This window comes from Podarcis pityusensis (genome assembly GCF_964106645.2).
Source record: "Podarcis pityusensis genome assembly, chromosome: 8".
NCBI classification, from domain to species: domain Eukaryota; kingdom Metazoa; phylum Chordata; class Lepidosauria; order Squamata; family Lacertidae; genus Podarcis; species Podarcis pityusensis.
Window position 1 is genome coordinate 28223252 of NC_138033.1, and position 24514 is coordinate 28247765.

General features: G+C 44.5%; 1 protein-coding gene across 5 annotated transcripts in view; it reads left to right on the forward strand.

The window, feature by feature from the left end:
* TFAP2E (transcription factor AP-2 epsilon) overlaps positions 1-24514 on the forward strand; it is a 70436-nt gene that overhangs the window by 17102 nt on the left and 28820 nt on the right. For 2 of the 5 annotated variants that reach the window (XM_081015651.1, XM_081015652.1), the window contains exon 4: positions 16595-16684. The exons of the other annotated variants lie outside the window; for them this stretch is intronic. In XM_081015651.1, the coding sequence (XP_080871777.1) occupies positions 16595-16684 (90 nt within the window). The remainder of the gene's footprint in view (positions 1-16594; positions 16685-24514) is intronic. 5 annotated transcript variants of the gene reach the window in all.

Sequence of the window (24514 nt, forward strand, 5' to 3'; positions counted from 1 at the left end):
TGGGGGAAATGTTCTAGAATCTAAATGATGGCACAGTTGATGGTGCAGTATCATGGCTAAGAGAGCTAACTGGAAATCCCTTGTTCATACTGTATGTCTGCCACAAATGACAGGCAACTGTCCTTTGGTAATATTGGAATACTGTAATAATACCAGCCAACAGACACCAGGGTGGTGTGGTGTGTACAGAGGACTGCATTTGAATACAAATCCCCACTCACCTGTGAAATTCTCAGCGTATGCATTCGTCCATACTAACCTACCTCATAGGGTTGTTGTGAGGACAACATGAGGATAAGTCAACATATGATGCACTGAATACATTGGCAGAAGGACAGGGAAAAGATGAGACAGTTTGTTCAATGTACATGGAGATGGGGGGGGGAGAGAACACTCTATAATTATTTAAAATTATTATCACATTTTGATAGGAAGACCCTAGTATAAGATTCCTGCACGTGACATAAATTATGTAGGGCAGAGGTGTTTCCAGACCAGCTTTCCCTTTTAAAATACATGGAAGAAGTGGACTTATACATTTCCTATTCTGTATAGGGTTTGGTTCACATGTAACACTAAACAGTGGTTTGTTTAAGGCTAAGCCATGGTTTGTTGAACAAACCACGAGTTGTCCCACAGACAATCAAAGAAACCATGGACTGTTCATTTTCCAGTTCCTCTAGCCTTGTGCCTTTGTGGTATTGCGAGTATGTCAGGTGGAGTGGTCAGGCAAACCATGGTTAAGGAGGGGTGCTGGGTTTGTACATAATGTAAACCATAGTTTAATAGCTTTCTCTGTGAATCAGGTCTGTGTATTTCAAAGAGGAAAGGTACGACCTTCATAATGTGGTTTATGCTACATAGATGTATTCTTATCTTTGTTCAAGTACAAAACAGCACAAGGCTCTTGTGTGTGCATGTGTAGATAGCAGAAGGGAGACATTTTAAAAGCTGAATTCCCCAGTCCAGCTATCGTTGCGATTTCATGTGAATTGCAGCAACCCATGACTTTTAGTAATGGTGCAAGATTTAACAATTTAAGTCAGGGCATTAATCAACTGGTAAAGTTAGTTGATTGATTGGTCAGAACCTATTTGAATAAGTGGGGCTGAGAGGGATCCTTTGAAGATATTTGTTTTTGCGTTACTGTAGCATAGTACAAGGAAATGGGGGTGAGGGGAAGAAAAGAAATGGAATTTCTGTCCAACAACGTGTAGCGGTTTTTGTTAACTTTCTCACACATTTAGTATTTAGTGATAGGGAAATTCGTTTACATTTAATCAATGGGTTTAAAGGTAGATGACCAAGCAACTAAAAATGTTCTAAGTGGTGAAATGTTCCCCACTGCCCCCCAAAAGGCCCTAGGCTGATCTAACAGATCTTGAGATACAAGAGAAATGTATACAAGCCATGCAGAAAACTAGTCCTATACATGAGAATGTACAAGTACTGGTACTTCAGTCCAGTGTCTTTCTTTCTCCCAAATGTACCTAGTTTCTAAACTCCTAAACTGAACTTTCAGCCTAAGCCAGAATCATGGCAAAACACAGACAATCATCCTGCTGCCCCCAATTAAATAGCAGGGAACTGGAACTAGGTCTGTTTCCCAAATAAGCCAATATTTGCTGATTGATTAATCAATTCACTAAAGTTGCACACTAGTCAATACAATAAGTCTGGAGAATAAAATAATACTACTTCTGTTTTGGATAATGCACAAGGTATTTCCTCTCGGGGGAAGGTGAAGGCTGCGATGGCCATGTACAGCTTTTAGAAGCAGTTGTATTTTAAAATAACAATTAAACTGCAGCTCAATTAACCAGGGTACTTTTTTAGTGGGTTGAAAGTGTTTCCCCTGCATCGGTTCATCTAATTGATTCAATGCTGCAGCCCTAATTAAACCCATTTCCTGCCAAATCCAATTCTGCTATTCAAGAGTAGAGGCCAGGCATCTCCCAAAAGAATGACACGCAGTCCAGTCCGAATGAAGGAGAAATGCAATCCGCTGTCAAGAAGCAAATTATATTTTGGGGAGGGGGAGGCAGATGAAGTGTTCTCAGAAGAATATTGCCCACCAGAGATCTGAAGTCCAAGAAATGGAATGATTTTGGCTTTAAAATGGTTCTTTGGGAAAACTCCAGTTAGCTTGGCTTTTGGCAGGCAGGTTCTAAACCAACGCCCTTTTTCCAACCATGGGAGAAACTGTTTTCCCACCCCTTTGGAGAGAAAATATGTTTCAGGCCTGAATAAGGAGAACCTGTGGCAGAGAAGGGGGAATCTCAGGTTTGGGGGCCAAATGCAGACTTCTCTGGCCCTCAGGACACTACACAGATGAGCCACACCCCTGACCAGCCCTGCTTTGCAACCCCCTGGGGTGTTTTGATCTAGTGGAAGGTGTCCTTGCGCTCCAATAATGCTGCTTGCTTGCCTGGTTGAAGCATGGGTAGGTGAGGCCTGTGTGTGATGTGTGTGTGTGTGTAGATACTACTAGCCTCTTGTAGAAAGATTAAAATGGGCATTCCCTGCTCTGTCCGCTCCTGCCTCTGGCCCCTCCCATCACCGACACATGGCCCTCAAAAGGTTATCCAGAAAGGAGTGTGGCCCTTGGGATGAAACAAATTTTCTCATCTGGGTCTATGGGCCATCATAAGCCAGGCAGGTTCTTGAGGGAGAGGATCTGGAGCGAGCCAAGGCAAAGAAATTTGTCACTGATAAAAAAACCTTGGCCTAAACTGTGTTTTTGCCACTTAATTCAAATACAACCTGGGTGGACCGAGTGGTGCAGCCCACCCGAATCCTGTAGTATTTATCCATCACATTCATAACCCACCTTTCTTTCATGACTTCAAGGTGGCGTACATGGCTCTCTCCCTCCCCATCCTCACAGTAACCCTGGTTAGGCTGAGACCCAGGCCGCCCAGTGACTTTCATCTCTGAGTGGGGATTCGAAACCGTGTCTCTGAGGTGGAGCTAGAAGCTCTTCCCCTCCGTTGCCTTCTGCCAATTGGTTGTGCTGGTGAGAGACAAATGCGCTCTTTGCCTGTGCCAGCCTCCTCCAACCTGGCGCCCTTGAGATGGCTTCCACTACAACTCCCATCAGTCCCAGCCAGCACAGCTGAAAATTTAGTTGGGACATGCTAAGCACCTTCTCATCATGACATTACTTCAGGCAGAATCCTCATACTGAAAGGTTCCTGAAGTGACTTGGCTCCAGCAGGAACCCCAGCTTGGAGTTGGGAAATCTGCCTTCAGGTTTCTTGCTCTGCCCTGGCTTTTCCTGGTAGGCCTTGGTTCAGCTCCCTTTCTGTAAAATGGGTACTATGAGTGATGGAACTGATCAAGCTGAGATTATATTGATTACCATCTCTGGAACACGGTGCCTCACAGCGCCGCGCTTTCTAGCACAAGCCTGCCTCAGGTCCCTATTCCCAAAGATTTGACAAGCTAAAACAGAGCATGGGGTTCAAATGCTGCTGCCTCCGTTTGGCTGGATCGCGCTGCATCTTGTACAACAGTCGGCGAGGGAGAAGAGGAACGAGGAGACTTTGTCCTCCTAGGACATCTTTTCACATTTCGTTGTGCTAGGCAGGCAGACAGGCAAACTGCTCGATCGCAGACGAGGGCCTCCTTGGATGGGATCGACTCGTGGGACTCCCTCCCTCGCCCTCCCCCGTCCAGATTTTTGCTGTGGCGCTCCTCCCCCACGCTTTTCAAAGTCCTAAAATGCCCCAGAAAAAAATGCATCTTCCCCCTCCCCAAAATCTGTGGAGCAATTTCCTTGGCACGTCCAGGTGTTCGCCAAGCATTTATAGCCGAAGGGGAGATGGGTTTCAAAAATAATAATCAAAGATGACAGGCAATGCCTTTTAAACGTCTTCACCGCGCCGGGAAAGGCGGGGGGGGGGAGATCCCCTCGCTTCTATAAATAAAAGTTACACTCCAAAACGATCTCTTTTCCTTCGCTTCTGCCCAAGCTTACTCACGAGTAAATGTGCCCAGGATCGTAGCCATTCGTTTTGAATGGGTGAGGTTTTGTTTTTGTTTTTTAAAAAATGTTTGTATTAAACTATTTTAATGGATGAGAGTTTTAAAGTTTCAACCGTGGGCACGCTTACCTGAGAGTAAGACCTGTTGCCCTTGTCAGGACTTGCTTTAGAGTAGATATGCGTAGGAATTGCGCGGTGAGGCTGAGATTCTATTGAATTTGACACGTGGGAGTCGCGAGAATCTGAAGCGAAAAGCTCAATATTATATTGTATCGGTTTGCTTGCATTTTCAGGAAGCCCAAAACGATTCGACTTTCGAAAATGTTACGGAATTAAGCTGAAAACTCGCACCTCGTTTGGGGTGGTGGTGTTGTTTATGATTTTTTTCCTTTATTTCTTTTTTGCTGAGGGAAATAGTTGGAGGGGGTGTTTTCTCTCTCTCCTTTTCTTTTTACACAGGATGGTTGAAAAGATGACAGTTAAAAGTGTCATAGAGCATTTACATCTTTAGAGAAGTATTCGGAGTCCCGAGTAGAAAACTTAGTGAAGAGTCACTAGTAGGAGACGCCCTGCAATCAAATGAGTGTCTTTTAGTTTACTCATCTCAACGAGTCTACTCGGAGTAGGGCTTTAATGGTGGCTGACACCCTTAAGACAAGGAAGGAAAGGCAGAAATTGAGAAATGCGATCACCAAAATATAAAATTCATAAAAAGTTCCGAGGTAACTATTAAATTATCTCGAAAGAAAAAGGAGAAAACGCACACATATTTTCCATAGAGAAACTGAACCTTTCGATTACCCCCTAGACTGACAGCCCATTTGGTCTTGAAGTATTGGTTTATTTATTAAATTTGTCAGTCGCTTTATCTCGCCGAGGGCAACTTGCCCAGCGACTTACAAGTGATTTCAGTGGAGAATTCGCCATGGGGAATGTCGGGGGGGGGGTCAGGCAGCCTCTGAATCTCCCTGTCTCTCTCTGCTGTGGGTTGTTGGATCTGTTAGAAGTGAATCAAACAAACCAGAGAAAATGGTAGAAGTGGAACGGATTTAAACACAGGGTGAAATTTACCAGCAGTGCTCATAATCGTAGCGGCGAGAGGCGCAGAGCGGGCGACCTCGGGTTTCTTCTCCTTGCGTCCGGAGCGAAGCTGCTCTGCGTCTTTGAGCGCGCGGCGGCTGCTGAGTCTCTTTTCCGCCTCTTCTTTGCCAGGAGAAGCCCGATCGGAGATATAATAGAATCGCAGATTTGCAGAGCTGGAAGGGACTCATGTGCGTAGCCAGCGGGGTGCGGTGGGAGCAACTGCCCCCCTAAATCAAGTAAATAAATGAAAATACTTAACTAACTGACCAACTGCATCACTGATAACTCGGTTCTGTCTCCCCCCAAACATAAAGCCTGCTCCGCTGTAATAAATCCTTGATACGCCTGGGGACCCCCAAAGGTCATCTATTGCAACCCCTTACAATGCAGGAATCGCAGCCGAAGAATACCTGGCAGATGACCATCCAACTTCTTTTTAAAAACCTCCACGGAAGGAGAGTCCCCGACCTTTCGAGGGAGACCATTCCTCTGTCGGATCAGGGCCATTTCCCCACCTCAACAGCCACTTTCACTCAGCCAGAGCGAAGTTCCACGGGGTTTACTCCCAAGGAAGTCTGCGGTTTTAGCCCCGTTTATCTGGGATTAAGCCCCATGGAATGCAGTGGGACTTCTTCATAGCCGTGACTAGGAGGATTGGGCTCTAAGCGTGCCTCTAGGGGTTGTTTCCAGCATTGTCGTACTCGGAGTAGCCCCACTGAAATAAATGGATATCTTAGGTCCTTTCATTTCAATGGGTTGTATCTAAGTTTTACTCAGTAATGGAACAAAGTCAAATGTGTCTGTTAATTGCAATGGATCTACTCTGAGTAGGTCTTGCATTGGCTGCAACCCGTACAGTGTGTAACCCCTATACATGTATACTCAGGAGTAAGCCTCATTCAGTTTTTCATTGGATACAGAATCCCAGCCTGAGAAGTATTTCTTTCTTTGCATCAAATGCTTTCAAAGTCTCTCACTTTTCCAATCTGCATACCCAATTTGGGGTGGGGGTGGGGGACTCGGGATTAACTCTCCTTGGAACCAACCCCATTGATTATATGGATCCTGATTCTCTGCAGCTCTACTCTAAAGCAAGCTGTCCCATTGACTTAAGTGAGGGATCATTCCCATTTTATGATTGCACTGCCTACAAGTCTAGACACATTAACTTGGAATTTAAGTCCCAGTGAAACCAAGCAAGTTCACAGTTCTATACACACATATATCTGAGTCTTCAACTAGCCCTCATCTGTGGATAGGATTTTACTGTAAATGTGGTTAAGTTCAGACTCCAGTACAGTACTTAGTTTGCATTAGTTTGGGGGTAAACTCAACTGAAGAAAATGAGGCTTGCTTGTGAGTAAACATGCTTTGAATATAGCTCAGGTAACTGTTCGCGGATTGGGAGCTGTGCTTTAGTTTCCTAACCCTCCAGTCAAAGCCAAGCCCCACCTCCCTTCTTGAATAAGCATTATTTTGCAGATGTAATCCCTGGATGTATTGAGAGACAACTGTGTTGCAATCTTCCTTTCATCATTTCTTACCCTGGCCTCTCTTCTACAGGGTGGTTGAAAGAAGTCTCAAATCATATACGGATCGATATCCTTGCTTTTTCAAAAAAAGAGAGAAAGATGCCACACACCCTAAAACAGCCCTACCCAGATTGGGTGCGGCATAAAATATCTGGCTTCCTCCCCCCCCCCCCCCCGTAAATGGTAGTGAATAAACTGGGTGAGATGGGACAGAATGCGTGGGAAGATGAAAAGCTTCCAGACAAGTTTACGATTGTTAATATTGTTTTAAATTTATGTCGTGTGAGTTGCCTCCAAAATTTTGGCTGAGAGATGTAACATAAATATATTTTTAAAATATATATATTTAGGTGTGTGTGAGAAAGAGAGAGAGAAAGTTTGTCTTCTTAACTTGTTTGATGCTGTCTTCCTGCATCAATATAACCAAGAAACCCATCTTGGGGAAATACTAGTTGAAAATGGCCTGGACGACTAAAAGGGATGCAACCCTCCAGTGGTTAACCACAAGAGGTTCATGTTTAATAGCTTTTTCCAAGCAGCTGGTTGCTTGACTCTTGGAAAGAAGCAATTCAGGGGTGTATCTCCAAGGCGGAGGGTGCCTACATTTGCCATACGACAGGCCTAAGTGGTACTATTTTTTTTTTTATTTAAAATGGACACAAGCAATATTTGTCTATTTGTGCTGTGTTTTAAAAATAACTTGCACGTGGGCAGTAAAAATTAGTCATGCTGTAGGACGGCCAGATTATAAAACTTGCAAAAATCAGGGGGAGGGGAGAGACAGAAAGTTCATGCTATTTCATCTGTTGCACATCAGAGCCTGAGCTGCTCCCTCTTCTTGCTCATGAGATTCTGCAAAGCACCTTGTATACTGGGGGCACTACTGTACGTAGAATCAGAATTGTAGAATGGGAAGGCTTCCCAGGGGTCATCTAGCCCAACCCCTTTCAATGCAGGAATCAGAGCTAACAAATCCCTGACAGGTGACCATCCAACCTTTGTTTAAAACCCTCCAGTGAAGGAGAGTCTACCATGTTCTGAGGTCGTCTGTTCCATGTTGAACAGCTCTTACCATCTGACAGTTCTCCCCTCTGTTTAGTCAGAACAATCTCCTTTCTTGCAATTTGAATCCATTGGTTTGGGTCCTACGTCCTGCAACACAGGAAGAATTTGGTTTTCTGCTGTTTGCAAAATGAATTGCAATTTGGGTTGTCAAGAATCATTGCGTAGTAATTTCTGTAAAAACATGAACTTTCAGTCCCACCTTAACCACATTAATATACACAAGTGGGACACGTGAAAATGACTGTTTTTTTAATTCATTAAAAATATTTATATACCCCTATTCACCGACAGTTCATTAGCAGATATCCTTTTCAAAAATCTGGTCTGGGTGAGGCTCGCCTAAGGGGCATAATTTAGCAGATTTAGGCTTTGCATATATACCATTCTCACACAGAATCCTGGGAACTGCAGTTTGCTTAGAGTGCTGGGAATTTAGATCAGTGAGGGGTAAACTACAGTTTCCAGGATTCTTAGGGGGAAGCCAGGTGCTTTAAATGTATGATGTATATGTAGCCCCAGAACCCTGGCCAATACATGTCTACCCATTGGTAAATAGCCTGATTTCAACAGGACTTACTCTCAGGTAAGTGTGTACAGGTCAGGCATCCAGCCCTAGACATGCTATACAGCACTTGTGCACGTAATAGGGCGCCAGATCTTAGCCACTGGATAAATGAAACTAGAAATTGTAGCAAAAGAAAGGGGGCAGAATAGGTGAATGAAAATAGGCGTTGCAGGCTTGTGTGTCTGTGTGCATGAAATAATATTCATGATGAAGAAAGTCTTTAAGCCTTTTTTGTCTTAAAAGATGACAGGAGAGACAGGACAAAGCATGTGTTATGCTTTGAACACTTGAAAGAGCACAAATGTTCAGAATTATTAATATTGGGTGGGTGGAGGTGCTCAAACACAGAATATTGAAATAGGTGGGGAACTAATAAGGACATAATATTAGTGGATTTAACTACAGAAGCACAAACATCACAAGCAAAACTCAGCATTAACTGGGCCTTTAAAACAGAGTTACTGACAGGTAAAACGTCAGTATTCTTTTTATGGAAACATTTATGTGTGGGGACGTAGATGGTAAACTGTCAACAAAATGCCAATCTACTCTATTAGTTCCCTAATCCTTTCAAAAGAGCACTTTATGCTAGCAGCCATCCCAATGCCTTGTGGCAGGAAGTTCCAGAGACTTAATTGCACAGCTCGTTAATCTATGCCTTCTGTCTGTATTGAAGTTAAACCTGCTTACCTGTCCATTTCAGCTGCACATTAAAAAGAGGCAATGTGTGACTTCACTATCTCAACTGCACCTTTGAACTTGTAAGCCTTTATCTTGTCTTCCCAAATCCCAGACCTGGGAACTGCCTCTAGACAGCACCTTCATGTTATCAGTATGTGGGCTCTCATCTGGACAATTCCTGCTTCTAGGCACTGGTCCACATGCACATATCCTCTCCTGATTCAGGTGGAGTGGAGAGCAAGTGAGGTGGGAGCCACCTGCATAAATTGAAGACTCCATGCTCCAAATGCAAAAGGCACAGTGCTTGCACCTTCAAACCCACAGAGAGCACCGCTGGGGCGGCGGCGGCAGCACCACTGAGCACTACTGAGAGGTTGAGCAGAATTAGTAGGGTAGCACTCCTCTTCTCTCCCAGTTAAAGTAACCAGTCAGGGTGGCCAGTGCTCCAGACCAGAGAATCCAGGTGCATTTGCAGTTGATGGCATTTGATTATGCAGGGCCACCTCCTCCCTGACTGCAATCGCTTGCACAATCCTTTTTACTACTGTTACTTCAGGCAGATTAAACAACAGCTGTTTCACATCACACAATTGGAAGATGTACAAAGGCTGCTAGTGAAACATCTCCCATTGTATGGAACAATGAAACTGGCATGTTGGGTGTATGTGCAATATCCGTACCTGTGCATGCCAGATTCCCACAGTCATCCCAGCGCCCTCCCCCCACCTGCCAAAAGTGTGGGAGGACCATAAGAATAAAGCATCCCTCTCATACAGGGGTGCACATCAAATGTGTGTATCAGAAGACAGAATGCACAGGCACATAAACCATCACATATACAGGGTTGCATGCATCCCATGGTGTCTCTTGCATGAGCAGAAGAGATTTCCACTCATGCAATGAGAATTCGCCTTCCTTTCTTGCCCCCTCCAGTCACCTGCACACCCTCAAACTCTGCTCTAGGAGGCTGGGGAACCCTCCAGAGCATATTTTGGGGGTGCACACAAACGGCACCAAGAGGAGAGAAAGCTACAATTCAGTTGCACGACTGGAAGTTCTGCTCATGCCTTGTTGGATTCTGCCCTCCGTATTTCTGGCCATTTGGACCAGTATTAGGAAACGGGGGGGGGGGGGCGGGGGGAGAAAGAAGTCATGCTTCAGCATCTAACTGAGGTGGATTTCCAAGGCTGCATGCACACCAGACATTTTAAAACACAAAGCACGCCTCTGCCAAATCGTGGAAATTGTAGTTAGTTAAGGGTGCTGGGAATTAAAGCTCTACGAGGGGTAAACCAGGATTTTGGGTGGGTGGGTGCTTTAAATGTATGGTGTGGACGCAGACCAAGCAACATTAAAATAGAGTGTATCTAACGGTGTAAAAAGTGCTGCTTAATGTTCACTTAAATGAAATGGAAAGATAGTGTGTTTCGTTATTTAGATGCAGCCCAGCACCAAGGTCCTCTGGGCAGCATCCCATTGCAGTGAAAACACAAGAAAGGCAACAAACAAAAAACAGGCATCAATAAAGCCCACTAATTGAAACACAGAGAGCAAGGAGATGAAAGCACAGAGCCTGATCACTTAGGGGGGGGGGGCATCCAGCTTATTCATCCTTGGCTTGAGAAAAGGGTTTTCTTTTAGGAAAGGTCAGGTGTATATCTCACGTACTCCACATGCAGACGGTCCCTGTCAGCATCTCCAAGGAGGGCTGGGGAAGACGTAGGAGCTGCCCCCTGTTAGTGGTGTCACTTTAGTTGTATAACTTTAGCTTTGATTTTATAGATTTTGGAATCTGTCTCTTGTATTTTCCCATGTCTTGCCTTGCTTTTCTGGTACAGCCTTCCCCAACCTGGTGCCCTTCAGAGATTTTGTGCTGCAACACTCATCAGCCTCCAGACATTGGCCAGGCTGCCAGGGCCCAACAGGAACTGTAACCCCAAATATTTGGGGAGCACCAGTAGTGCCTTTAAGGAGTTATACTTGATATGCCCCCCGATGAGCAAAGACCAGGTGAAGAGGGTGGGAAGGCACATGGGCTAAGCACACACCCCACCATGGACGGGCGCCCCAGCCATGCCTCTCACTGCTGACACACATGACAGAAACACTTTCCCGCCATCCAAAGGTTTGGGTGTTGTGGGGAAAGGTGCTCTCAGAGTACTGAAATCTGTGGGGAGAGTTCCTTCATGGGTCCCTCCGTAGGTGAACAAGATGCTTTGACTCAGTATGAGGCAAGTTCCTCTGTTCTCTTATTCATTCACATCGCCCTCACTTGCCCTCAATGATATCCTCATTCAGATTGGCTACTTAGCACTGTGATGTCAGCCTGTTCACTACGTGGTCCCTGTTGGGGTGGGATCAGCCAGGATGTGACGAAAACGAGCAGCACCTGGGATAAAATGACACTGACGCCACAACAGCAGCCCAGGACCAAAGTGGAGTGGGAGAAAAGTTGAGTATTTCACACCATCTCAGAAAATACTCTGTCCACGAGAACTGCTAGTTTCATCTCCCAAAAATGAAAACTGGGAATGATGAGCATGTAGCTGTACAATCTCAAGTACACCCAGCATGCATTGCTTTTCTCATTTTGCTTTCTGAGAAGCTTAGGAAAACTGACAGCGATCTCTGTTTTCCAGTTAAGGGCAGGTTATAAATATTTGCTGCTGTGCAAGAATTCTGAGAGATGACAGGCTATATATGCAGAGCAAGCGGGACGAACATCTGGGGCATGGCTGCATGCTCCTATTCACCCTCTGCTCTCTGCGGCTTCTTGTTTTGCAGCAATCTGCTTAAAGCGGTGCCAAGCCCCATCATTGGAGTGGCTCACCTCTCTGTAAAATATTTACCCTCTTTCTTAAAAAATACTTTTATTGAACCATCGTTGGGGAGGGAGTTAAGGTGGAGGATTGGTTTATGCTGCAGCACGAGGAGAATAGCAGGCATGAAATATTTGAGCCCTGCCTTGGGTTTCCCATCAGTGGTTTTGAAGATGGCAAATACCCAAATATGTGCAGGGAGCCAGTGTGGTGTAGTGGTTAGAGGGCTGGACTCCAGCCTGGGAGACCAGGGTTCAAATCCGCCCTCGACCATGAAGCCCCCTGGGTAACCTTGGGCCAGTCACTGTTTCTAACCCAATCTTGTAGGGTTCCTGTGAGGACGAAATGGAGAGAGGGAGAACCATGTATGCCACTTGTGAGTTCATCGAGGGAAAGATGGGATATAAATGTGAGATACACACCCACACACTAGACTCTTAAAGCTTCAAACAACACTCCAGACAAGTTTGTGCTAGATCCCAGAAGGATGCCATTAATCACCATAACCATATATTTATGCCGATGACTAACATAACAGAAATATTAAAGTCTTAAAGCAAAACAAAATGTTTTGCTCTATGTCTTTACTTGCTATATCTCTCTTATGTTAGTCACTGTAATAAATACATGTGGGTAATATATATATGTAGCCACAGGCTGGCATAAATCACAGAACTGGGAACAATGTCCTGCAGATCACTTTGTGCCCCCCACAGGCTAACCAGTTCACACTTTGTACATTAGATGTGTCTGTTGTGTGTAAGTGACATGTCTCCTAGTGAAAGGCATAAGTGTGAGGGGCAGAAGTGTGTGCAGTGGTAACTCAAGAGAACAGGTACAGAGTGTGCTCAGGGGCGCCACCCTTAGTCACGGCTGCCTGGCATGGTATTGTTACAGATATGTGTCTTTCCCCCCTGCTGTTTATTGTGTTGAAACACTGGTGCATATGCAGCAAAAATATTTGCCCCCTAAATTGTAGATTGTCTGCTTTCTCGGGTAAATGTCTGCTATCAGGGTGCTGCCTACTCCTTAAATCCGTCCCCCCCCCCCATAATTACAATGCCATGCCAAGAAATCCTGAATCCTATCAGTTGCACAGATTTTGAAATTTGATTTTATTTGCATCATTTTGAACAATTTATTCCAGTTTGGCTAGTTGGGTGGGAGCAGGTGAGCAAGGAGCTATGCAGGCCACTCTTTAGACTACTGGATATCATGGTCAGGTGCCCCCTTTGACCTTGGAGGTTTCAGGTATACCTTTGCAACCCTAAAGCTTAGAAACTTGTGCTTTTTGAAAGAAAGAAAATTTCTGAGGCTTTCAGAAGGGTGAAACCTGGGCATCTTTTCCCGCCCTCTTCCTGCAAGGTAGTGACAGGCCTTCTACGAGGCCCTGTATATGATAGAAGCAATTTTGTGACTTACCACAACAACCAGCTCCATTCTTGAACTGCTCTGCAGCTTGGAAGCTTCCACCTCCCCAACACTTAACCTCCCCAACACATCATCTTGTCATTTAAACCCCGGGCTCTGTGTCCTGCGATCCCCAGTGGATACCGTAAAAGATAGCCCTCCTCCTTCTTTCTGACATTCTTTTAAATATTTCATAGCTATCAACATGCCCCCTTCCCAAATTCCACCCTCTCCCCGGGCTGAACAGACTGATTTCTTCCACATTTCCTCCTAGGACAATATCTTCCAGCCCTTTTAATCATCCTCCTTTGAGCGTTTTCCAATTTGTCTTAAGACTTAGCAATCTCAAAGTGGGCACACAAGATTTCTCACAGGGAGTCTTGCCGAAGCTGAGTGAAATGGCTGTTTATCATAGCCAGAGGTTGGCTTTATTTTAAAATTTTCATGTAATAATATTCATATACTGTTTAGCATTAGTGAATCATCTCATAGAGGTTTACAAGATTAAAAATGGCAAAACTGATTCATAGGGGGAAAGGGGGGGAAACCCTCATATTATTGCATTTATTAAACTTATACTGTACTGTACTCTTCTTCTTAAAGGAGCCCTATACAGGGCAATTGTGTTAGCGCTAATGGTCAGGGGAAGGCTGATCAAACAGGTGGTTCCCCCCCTTTTAATAATAAATTTTACTGAGTTTTCCATATTTAATTACATTTCATTACACAGAGCTATATCATAAAGCATTGCTCCAACAAGAGCATCGACTTCCCCCCTCCCTCTTTCTGACTTCCCAACATCTTTTAACAAATTCTTCGTATTTCTATAGATACTTTTTTACCTTATATCTTCTTCTTCTTATTTTAAAATCACCTCCTTATATGTAAATCGGTTCCATGTTTTCTCATTACAAAGCATTTCATTATTCAAATTAAGCTCAAAATAGTCCTTCAATGTCTTTTGTGCCTTTTCCAGTATTAGTTGATTGTCCAGTAATCCATCATTCATCCCCCACCTAAATATAGTCTCTTCTTTCCCTTTCAATTCCATTATTAACACATTATGGTCTGAAATACTTTTAGGAAGAATTTCTGTTTTTGTTACTCTTGTTGCCAACTCACAATGGAAATGCCCAATGGTTGGTTATGATGGTTAAGTTCATGCTTATCAGCAGAAGTATTGTCCTTTCAACCACAGATGTCTGTATAAGGAGATTAGACAAAATCATGGAGGCTATTGATGACTACTAAGCGTGGTGGCTATGTTGTACCTCTACTGTTGGAGGCAGTATGTATGCTTTGGAATACCAGTTGCATATCCCAAGCATATTCTGCATCCTGATTCAGATTCCAGAGTCCCAGGCCTTCAGCCTTCTCCACAGGGCAGGTGGGGTGGGGAAGGCGCCCTAGAGAAGGTTGGGGATTTCATAGCAGAAGGACCTCAAGCTAATAGTGGTGAATGACGGGGAGTCATTGCGGAGGCTGCTCAGGTTCTGTGATCCTTGCGGAGGGAGAGAAAGATGAGTTTAATACTTTGGATGTTTCTCCAGGCAATAGAACTGGAGCGGGCCATACGTCACAAGTGCACGTGCAAGAGTGACAACTTGGGAGGGTTTCTTCAGGAACCTGAGGAGAGATTGGCAGCAGCACAGCACTCTGTATGCCGGGGGGAGGGGTACTTGGAGAGGAGGGGCTTCTCCTCACCCCTTTTTAGTCCCACCAGTGCCTGGAGTTGCCCTCTGGCCGACCTCAAAACAACGTGGTGGGGGATGCTAGAACAAGGCCCTTGGGAGCAGGGTGTCGACAACTCCTCCTGTTTGTGCAGTATCAAGCAATGCACTGGATTTTGTGGAGGAAAAGGCTATCCATGGCTACTAGCTTGGATGGCCATGTTGCACCTCATTGTTGGAGGCAGTAAGCCTCTCTGGATACAAGACAGTAATCAAAGTACTGGACTGAACATGGATTAGAATCTACTGTAAATCTGATGTGACTAGTAGAGTAGAAATAAAAGTGTTCAGAATGAGAAGAAAAAGTAGTATTGGTCTGATAGTGGGCAGGCTGGCTTACCATAACTGATGTCCCTCCCTGTAAGGTAAAGGGACCCCTGACCATTAGGTCCAGTCATGGCCGACTCTGGGGTTGCGGCGCTCATCTCGCTTTATTGGCCGAGGGAGCCGGTGAGTAGCTTCTGGGTCATGTGGCCAGCATGACTAAGGCACTTCTGGCGAACCAGAGCAGCGCACGGAAACTCCGTTTACCTTCCCGCCGGAGCGGTACCTATTTATCTACTTGCACTTTGACGTGCTTTTGAACTGCTAGGTTGGCAGGAGCAGGGACCGAGCAACGGGAGCTCACCCCGTCATGGGGATTCGAACTGCCAACCTTCTGATCGGCAAGCCCTAGGCTCTGTGGTTTAATCCACAGCGCCACCCGTGTCCCGTCCCTCCCTGAGGAACCCTCATATAAGTTTCCAAAGAGCTGCATATTCCACGGAGCACAGCTTGAAAATCACAGTGTTCTGGTTGATTCAGGAAGGGAGTATAACAACATTCAAATTAGATTAATTTGCATAATTTAGACAGGATGCAGACATCAGCCTTTCCTGATGCAGAATCCACGTGACTTTAGTGCAGGGGTTTGATGTCTGGGTTTTGTGGCACAAGAAGGCGTCCTTCCTGCTTCATGCCAACTCCTTTTTCCTAGTTTGCACTGCAGTGTGCAAACTTGTTCCTCACCTGGAGTAAATTCATGAGCCCTCTAGGGGTTATGTGGAGCAGGGCTGTCTCCCCTGGGGATTTCACCTCAAACTTTGTTAGCAATGCTGATCAATCCATTGGCCTGCGAGGAGGAACCTTGCAGTAAAGGGAGTGTTCCAGAAAGTCCCAAGTTTATTGAGAACAGAATGGCAAATTTACAGGGCTAATTTTGTTCATATTTCTAATTGTAGTGCATTCATACTTACACAAGCACGCTTCTTTGGGGGGTGGGGAGCAGCCCCAAGTGTAGCTTCTTAGTCTTTGGTTGGGATGAGTGGAAATCTTTTGATATTCTTCATAGCCTCAAATGGGTCATGTTGTTCTCTAGACCCAAGTTCTTAGCAATCTTTATTCTGGGATTTTCTGTGGGTCAGGTTTCTGGGTTAGGAAATATCTTTCCATCCACTGAGTTAGTAAACCCCTCTCTAGCTGGTTTATCAGACAGATGGCTGCACCTTAACACATAGTTGTTTCCCTGTGGTCACCATTGGCTCCTATGGACCATTTGTCTGTGGTGTCCATTATCCTTGCATTCTAGGTGATGTCATTGGTTTCTTCACTGGCAGCGCAGCGACTCTTAACCTCTTTCCCTTTGGCCTTATTAAAGAAAAAAATGCCACAGACTTGCCAATTCATACTCTCACTCTGTTTCTTTAATGCTATAATCGTTTTTCATGTGTCAACATCATTCCAGACCAACACCCGCTGATGATGCAGGAAACTTGCTGCTGTTGCATCCCTGCTAGGTGGCCTTCCAGCCTCTGCTTAAAAACCTCCAAGGAAGGTAGGAGAGCCCGCCACCTTCCCTGGCTGCCTGCTCCACTCTCAAACATGTCATGCCACCAGGAAGTTCTTCCTCCTAACATTTAGTCAAAATCCCCTTCCTTGTAATAGGAACCATTGCTTCCTGGTCCTCCTGCCCTCTGGAGCAACAGAAAAGAAATCTGCGCCATCATTTTTGTGTAACAACCCTTCAGATATTTAGATGAGGACCTGGCTGGCTTCAAGCTAGCAGGTTCTAATTCACCACTGTTGTATTTATTAGAACCCACTGACTGGAGGCAGAGAAGAAAATGGTGACTCAATGGGAAAGAGCCAGTTAGATACTGCACCACATGAGTGATGTGCACTTGGGGTGACCAGCATATATAGCATACATCTATGTGTGAGTTCCTAGAGGTCAGGGATTAAAATGAGACACTCTAAAGCTAGCCGGTAGAGCTGCCCAAAGACTGAGGTTGCTGTGACCTGTTTATTGTGCATTATCGTCCTGATTTGCTTGCACAAAAAGTTTTTGGAGAAGTTAGATGATGTCTGCTATTTATTATTTGCAGGGAGGTTATATGACATTGCATCAATCTAGTGTTACCTTGCCAGTGCATTTTCCTGTCACTTTCCTTATTGCAAAAATTTCAGTTTTTGAAAGAGAAGTGGGTTTGTTCCGCAAGACTGCCAAATCCCCATTTTATTTGTGCAACCTGAATTGACCTGATATGTGATTAAATCCCATCTGAAAACAGGGACAGTGACTTGAGTGAAAGGCAATGGGTGAAAACTCAGAATTAAGAGACAAGGGTATCTCCGAGTATCGGTGAAAATAACATACAAGATGGAAATTGCTTTGCAAAAATATTAGAAGAAATTTGCAAACTGATGTGGAAATGTGGAAGAGAAAGTAAGACTGGAAAAATGAAAATCGAAATTGACCTCTGCCCATTCCTAGTCCCAGAGCTGAGCTGACCATCTTTCTGTGGCCACTTCAAAACTGCCACTACTTGACAACAGTCAAGTATGACAGCATGATGAATTCATATGCCAGTAAATTTAATGTTGATTTTAGTGTTCTGATACAACAAGCCACTTCCAAAACAAACAAACAAACAAACAAACAAACAACATTTTTGTGGTAAGAAAATTGATGGGAAAATGTCCTGGAAAGTGTGGGATAATGACAACATCATATGTCCTTCTTATGAACAAATCAGAATGGATGCTCAAGAAACAGCAATGTGTAATAACCTCAATGCAATTTTTGTGCAAACACATCAGGATGAATGCTCATCTGGAAGCACCCTTCATTTCAGCAGTCATAGATGCTGTGTATTTGTGTGTGTGTCAGAAACTTCTGCTGTTCTGCTGCAGATCATCCAGTTGATCTTGATCTGCCCCTGTACTGTTTCAGATGTTTGCAGGAAAAGTGGGTATTCCCTGCTTCTCCATAAGGAACTAGCGTGAGGCAAGCCTTCCATAACTCCAGACAACTGCTGTGAAAGATCAGGCTGAAATCCATTTAGTCCAGAAAACACTTTCCAGAGGCTCACTAGTAAGACATGAAGATGATGCCCTCCTTGTTTGTCCCCAGTACACTGCTTCTCTCTATGAAGTGGTAGTCAGCAACTTGGATGGCTTCAAAAGAGTGTCAGACAAATTCATGGAGGATAAGGCTATGATTCTGTGATCTAGTTTGCTTAAGCCAGCACCTTCACCCCCCAACCTTAGACATTTTCACACTAGGAAGGGAAAAACGCATCCCTATACACTTAAAAAGCGAAGTAGAAATATGACAGCACGGTGGATGTTGGAGGCACAGAGAAACAAGATGAAATTGCTGTTGTCATTTTGCTCAGCCTTTTCTGGTTACACAGGGAAATTGTTTTTCTTGCAGATTAAGAAAAAAAATCATTATGTTACATTAAAAAAAAGACCAGAAAGGGGGGGAAAGCAAGCTGAGTGCTAACAACCGTAATGATTTTTGCTTTAATTAGAACATAACAGGCTTTTTATTAAATACCGCTGAATAAGAAATGCTTTACCAGCCGGGTACACAATGTGGGTTTTGTGCATTCATTACATGCCACTGTTTGCTTGTTTCTGCATGTGTGCCAAGCGAGCAGAGAGATAATATGTAGAAAATGTGCTCCAGCAATATATTTATTATTTATTACAAGGCTGGAAAATTTGGCTGTAATCACAATGTTGGGGTTTGTCTTTTGGTTCAAATCCTTGTCAAAATTTGCAATTTTGTAGAAAATCAACCCGCCCATTATTCCATCAGATGAGGCTATGATCCATTATCACATGTCTCGAGGATTTATTTATGTTTTGGCACAGTCTTTGTTTAAAGAACTGTATGTTTAGCAAGCACAGGGATAAGTGCCTGTTTGGCTTCTCTGCCATTTCTGTGTGTTTTTAAACATTCGCTATTTTTAGACTAAGTAAGTTCTCAACAGGAGGGATTCTGTCAATTTCTTTTTTCTCTTTGTTTCTCATTTTTCCAGCCTTAAGTTCAGTTCTTCAACTTTCAGCACCAGTTTTGGGATTATTATTCTTTTAATTCTCATGAAAATGTGTCCCAATTTTAGTGCACAGTACTGCAAGAAATTGTTATGAATATAATGAATTTTATATATTCTTTTCATGAACAGTTTTATGTACAATTTCCCCAATGGGGTTTTAGCTGCATTTTTTCTACACTTTCTGTTGCATGCCATTTAGAGAGCAGTTTGATCAAGCAGTTTATAAATCTTTTATTTATTTCAGAGAATTTATATGCTGCTTAGTTGTAAAAAGAAAACCTGCAAAGAGGATATTAAATTTATACTGATATAATATATACTGGTTTATATATTGTATTGATTAACAAATGTATTATCAGCGGCGTAGCGTGAGTTGTCAGCACCCGGGGCAAGGCAAGTAATTTGCGCCCCCTAACCCGGGGCAAGGCAAGTAATTTGCGCCCCCCCCAACCCCTAACCTGCCGATCTGAGTCGAGTTGCTGCTGGCGCTGCCGCCCAAACCACGCCGCTTGCCCGGAGGAGGAGGGGGGCAGAGAGGCGAGGAAAATGCAACATGGCCCAGCAGCTGCAGCAGCAGCAGCGGAGGCGGGGCTGTGAGGAGGGGCTGCCTGGCACGTCCTCCGCGGCCCTGAGAGCCGCTGCCTGCCGGACGCCTTCAGCCCGGGCGCGCGCACAGCTCGTCGGTTCCACGAGACATGGGGCTCTGCTACAGCCTGCGCCCGAGGCTCTTTGGCGACTCCGGAGGCAGCGAGCGCGCCCCCCCCCAGATGTTGCGCCCAGTGCGGCCGGCCCCCCTGGCACCCCCCACGCTACGCTACTGTGTATTATATAATTACACTCCCATGACCCCTCTGAGACTTTGGTGGATGGAAACGGTGGAATCCTCCTATGTTTTTGCCAAGTCTCTCTCCCCCCTCCCCACATTCCATGGTAGTAGAAAGAGATCTGTCCCAATTGAGTTTCACAGCATTTATATCAAGAGAAAACACGGCTCTCACTTCTGACCAAATCCGGGGTGCCTTTTGCCTAGGCTGCTGTAAAAGGGCTGAGATTCCTATTTATGTTGTACTTCCAGCCAAGGCTCCCAGAAAATGTGAACAGAGAAACGGAGCCTTAATTGGCAGTGTGCAGAATTAATTCCCTCGCAGTCACGTTTATTTTGGTGTAGGATTGCATCATTCTTCCCTTCCTTGCTCATCTCCACCTACACGTTAGAAGCATTGTCCAAAAGAGCTGCTGCTACACTTTCCCTAAGGAGATGGAAGCCAATTCTTGAACGGATTTGGGGGTGGGAACGGGGTCAGAAGCAGGCACACGGGAAATTAACTGAGGATGACTACAGCCTAGTGGAGCTGCTGCCTGTCGGACTCCAGTGAACCAGCCACTTTTTGCTGGTGGGTTGAGCAGCTGATCGTGTCCGCAGGTGAGGAAAAGCTTGATGGTCAACTGACTTAGGTGCCTGGGTGGCTCACATTAGAAGCCAGATAGCAAAACTGAAGAGTTTGCAAATTTACTCCTTGACCATTGGGAGTTCAGCGACACCTGGAGGTTCTCCACCTTGTGCATCCTTAGTCTTCTCCGATTTTAACAGCCACATCAGGGCAGGCAGCTGATCCTTGACAATGATGGGAATTGAGACATGGTGCAATCCTCTTCCTAGTTTTATAAAATGTTGGAGGGTTTGCGAAGTAGGTGGGTTCTGCAGTCCCCACACAGGAGCATTTCAGCAGGTGAATTATTACAATTGCATTTTTATAACTTTTGATATTTATGTTGTATCGCTATTATGTTATGTATTGGCATTTAAGTTCTATGCCCTGTGGTCTTTTGACAAAGAACACTATACAAATTCAATAAAATAAATACATAAATGACTGCAGAAGAGGTTGCAGTGTGTGCATGCGCAAGGAGAGAGGCTTGAAACTTGCTGTCCCAGCCAATTTATAGCCCCGACATTCCGAGTACAGATGTGGAGAAGGTACAAAGCGAGTTGGATTCACTTTTGAAAAGTGTTCGTCTTTCCTCCCTCACTACAGCTCCATCTTCTCTGTTGCCAATTGCTGATGGTTGAAATCTCCCTTCCTGCCCATCCCTGTTCCTCCCTTTGTCAAGCAAGCCTAGCCGAGGACTTTTATTTTAAAGGGTGGATAAATATCTGCCAGGGATGAATGATGTATAATTAATTTATTCTGTTTCTGCATAAGCAGGAGGAGGCAGGCGATGTCATGAGAGCACTGCACTCAGAGCAGGTCTCCAAAATGAGAGGAATCAAGGGAGAAGGGGGTCTGTATCGGTTTTGTCACAATCTTGCACTCTTTTAAAAAGCCAGCCTTGCAAATTGGAATTGCTGACTCTGGACTCCAGAGGCTTTTTTTTTTTTTTTTTTAAGAAAAGGTTACGACTGTCGCCTCCCTAGTAGCCGAGGTGCCTGAAAGATGGCTGCCTTTCAAGCCAGAGAGGCATTTATTGCAGCAACAGCAGACCAAAGCTAGGAAGAATGGGACCTCTCCATTACTGACCTCTGAGCAAGCTTGTAAACAAGAAGACCTGCCTGGCTGCGAGTCCCCGGGGTATATTATTCCCCATCTCTTTAGTACAGCGCTGTAATTATAGATCTGGTTGGAGCGGATCCATATTCCCATTGCACAAATTGATACTTACACTGAGTCAGTGAGTATTTAACACAATCTGTTTAGCAATGGAGTAATTGAACTGCAAGGCAGCCGTGGAAGGCTGGAGAGGTGGAGCTGCCAGCAACTTGCTTAAAGGCCTTGTAAAGAAAAGTCAGTTCCAGGCCTTGCAATGAGCCCGGCAGAGTCTATTGTAGATCACTGTCACAACTTCCCCCAGTTCCTAGTTATGGTGCCTGTTCTCTCAGCTCTTCATACAGGCTGCTGGCCTGCGCATTCTTGACCTTGTGCCTAATACAGTGGTACCTCGGGTTACATACGCTTCAGGTTAAATACGCTTCAGGTTACACACTCCGCTAACCCAGAAATAGTGTTTCAGGTTAAGAACTTTGCTGCAGGATAAGAACAGAAATCGTGCTCTGGTGGTGTGGCGGCAGCTTTAGCCATTAGCTAAAGTGGTGCTTCAGGTTAAGAACAGTTTCAGGTTAAGTACGGACCTCCGGAACGAATTAAGTACTTAACCTGAGGTACCACTGTACTGGAGCATCTTCTAATCAACATCAATACCTACTTGGACCCTGCTAGACTTTCCAAACTGAAATGCACTTTCATAGCAATCTGTAATTTTGTAATCTCATCCCCACCTCAGACATGGGATTTCATAATCTTCCATGTTTTTGTTCAGTTAGCTTTTATCGTTTAGCCCGTGGCCATGACAAAACTCCTCGCCTTTTGAAAAAATTTCACAGATCTTTGCTACCAAAAAGCCTGAGTTTTATGGGAGGTAAGGAAACAGTGCCTTTTGAAGGTTTCTTTCATGGGTTCTGTGCTTTGTAACAAGACGCCCTTGGCAGGAGTTTGGTGGAGCAATAGAGCGGAAGGGGCGTAGCTCAGTGGCAAAGCATCTGCTTAACATGCAGAACATCCCAGGTTCAATCCCTGCATCTCCAGTTAGGGTTGGGAGGGAACCCGGCCTGAAGCCCTGGACAGCTGCTGCCAGTCAGCAGCACCAAGGTAGATGGATCAATGCTCTGACTCTCTATAAGGCTGGTTCCCATGTGCAGCTTGCTTGCTACCCCCTTGTGAGTTATTTCTTCCATGCAGGCTCAAACAAGACAAGGCATAGTTGTGGGTAAAGCAAGGACTTCTTGGTAGTGGAGGGAAGGTGGAGGTCTCACTACAAGGCTAGAACTATCACACTCCACAACTTCCTTCTTGCCGTCTGTATTTTCCCTTGAATTTAAGACTGAAAAATGAGAAACCAAAATCATCAGATCCACCCACCCTTGGTTCAGAGTTAAGGAATTTGAGCATCAGACTGTCAGGAAGTAAGCTCTAGAATGGGAAACACTTTGCCCTCTTTGTGCTTAAAATCCAGCCTTTGTCTAAAAGAAAATGCTACTTCTTTAAATTTGTCAGGTATTGGAGGGTACGGTCGCACTCTTGGATTGTTTAATTCTCTGAGAGTTTCCCAAGACAGAATGGAGACTATGACCATCTTGTGCCTTATGGGTTCCTTTAAAATTCCCTGCACCACAAAATATAGTGGTTCTTATTTACTGCTGAAACATGAGAAAATGTGGCTTCTTAGAGATCCAAAATGTTTGTAGTTATAATATAATAAAATAAACTATTGTACTTGAGCTTTTGCAGGATCTGACACCAAGGTGGAATATACACACGTATAAAGAAACACTGTGAAAATGCTTTTTAAAAAAAGTTTCGGGGGGGGGGGGGAATAGATTGAATTTGCCATAGCTCACCATCACCATCTAGTGTCACATTTGCATATTGCACTTTACAGATGCAACAAGGAAGCGACCACTGTACAGCGCTTCCACTTCTGCTGGGGAACAGACGAAATCCTGGACATTTTCTATTAAATTGAAAATTCCTGCCGGGCACCAATTTAGCCTCCTCCCCACCCCCAACATTACCGGAATTTTCTGATATATATGGCGACCATACTTATTCAAAACAACAAATGAATTTGCTACAATTCTTTCCTCATTTTACAGTTAAGGAGACTGAAATGTAAGAACAAGGATTAAGGCAGCAAATAGAAAACTGAAGCTATGTTTTCTCACCCATATCATGTGCAAACCACAATACCACACCACCACACAAACTTGCCACCAAATTATTCATCCTCCAATGAGCTACAATTCTCAGAGTTCCCTGGGAAGATTGTTGCACCACTCTGAGAATTGTAGCTCTGTGAGAGGAACGGGGCCTCCTACCTACTCTCAGCGCCCTTAACAAACACAGTCCCCATGATTCTTTGGTGAAAGCCATGGCTCTTTAAAGTGGTATGATACTGCTTTAAATGCATGGTGCAGATGGGGCCTCTGTCTCAAGATTTAGCCACCTACAACTTGAAGAGATTTGGGTGAGGGGTGTTAAAGGGCTTAATTGCGAGTTGTCCTGTTTCCATTCAAAACTGAGCACTGTTCCATATGTAACGCAACTCTCTTCATCTCCCTCTCATGCATATTTTGCTGCAGTAACTTTGTATAAAATTACCTAATCAGCAAAACAAAGGAAAAACTTAAAAGAGAGTTTACTGCCCCAGGGCTAAGCCCCAACAGCAGTCCCTTTCTTTAAAATGATATTTATAATGCTTAATTAAGGAGAGTGTAGAATCAAGGTGTGTGTGTGTAATAAAGCACTCTGGGCCATGTGGAAGGC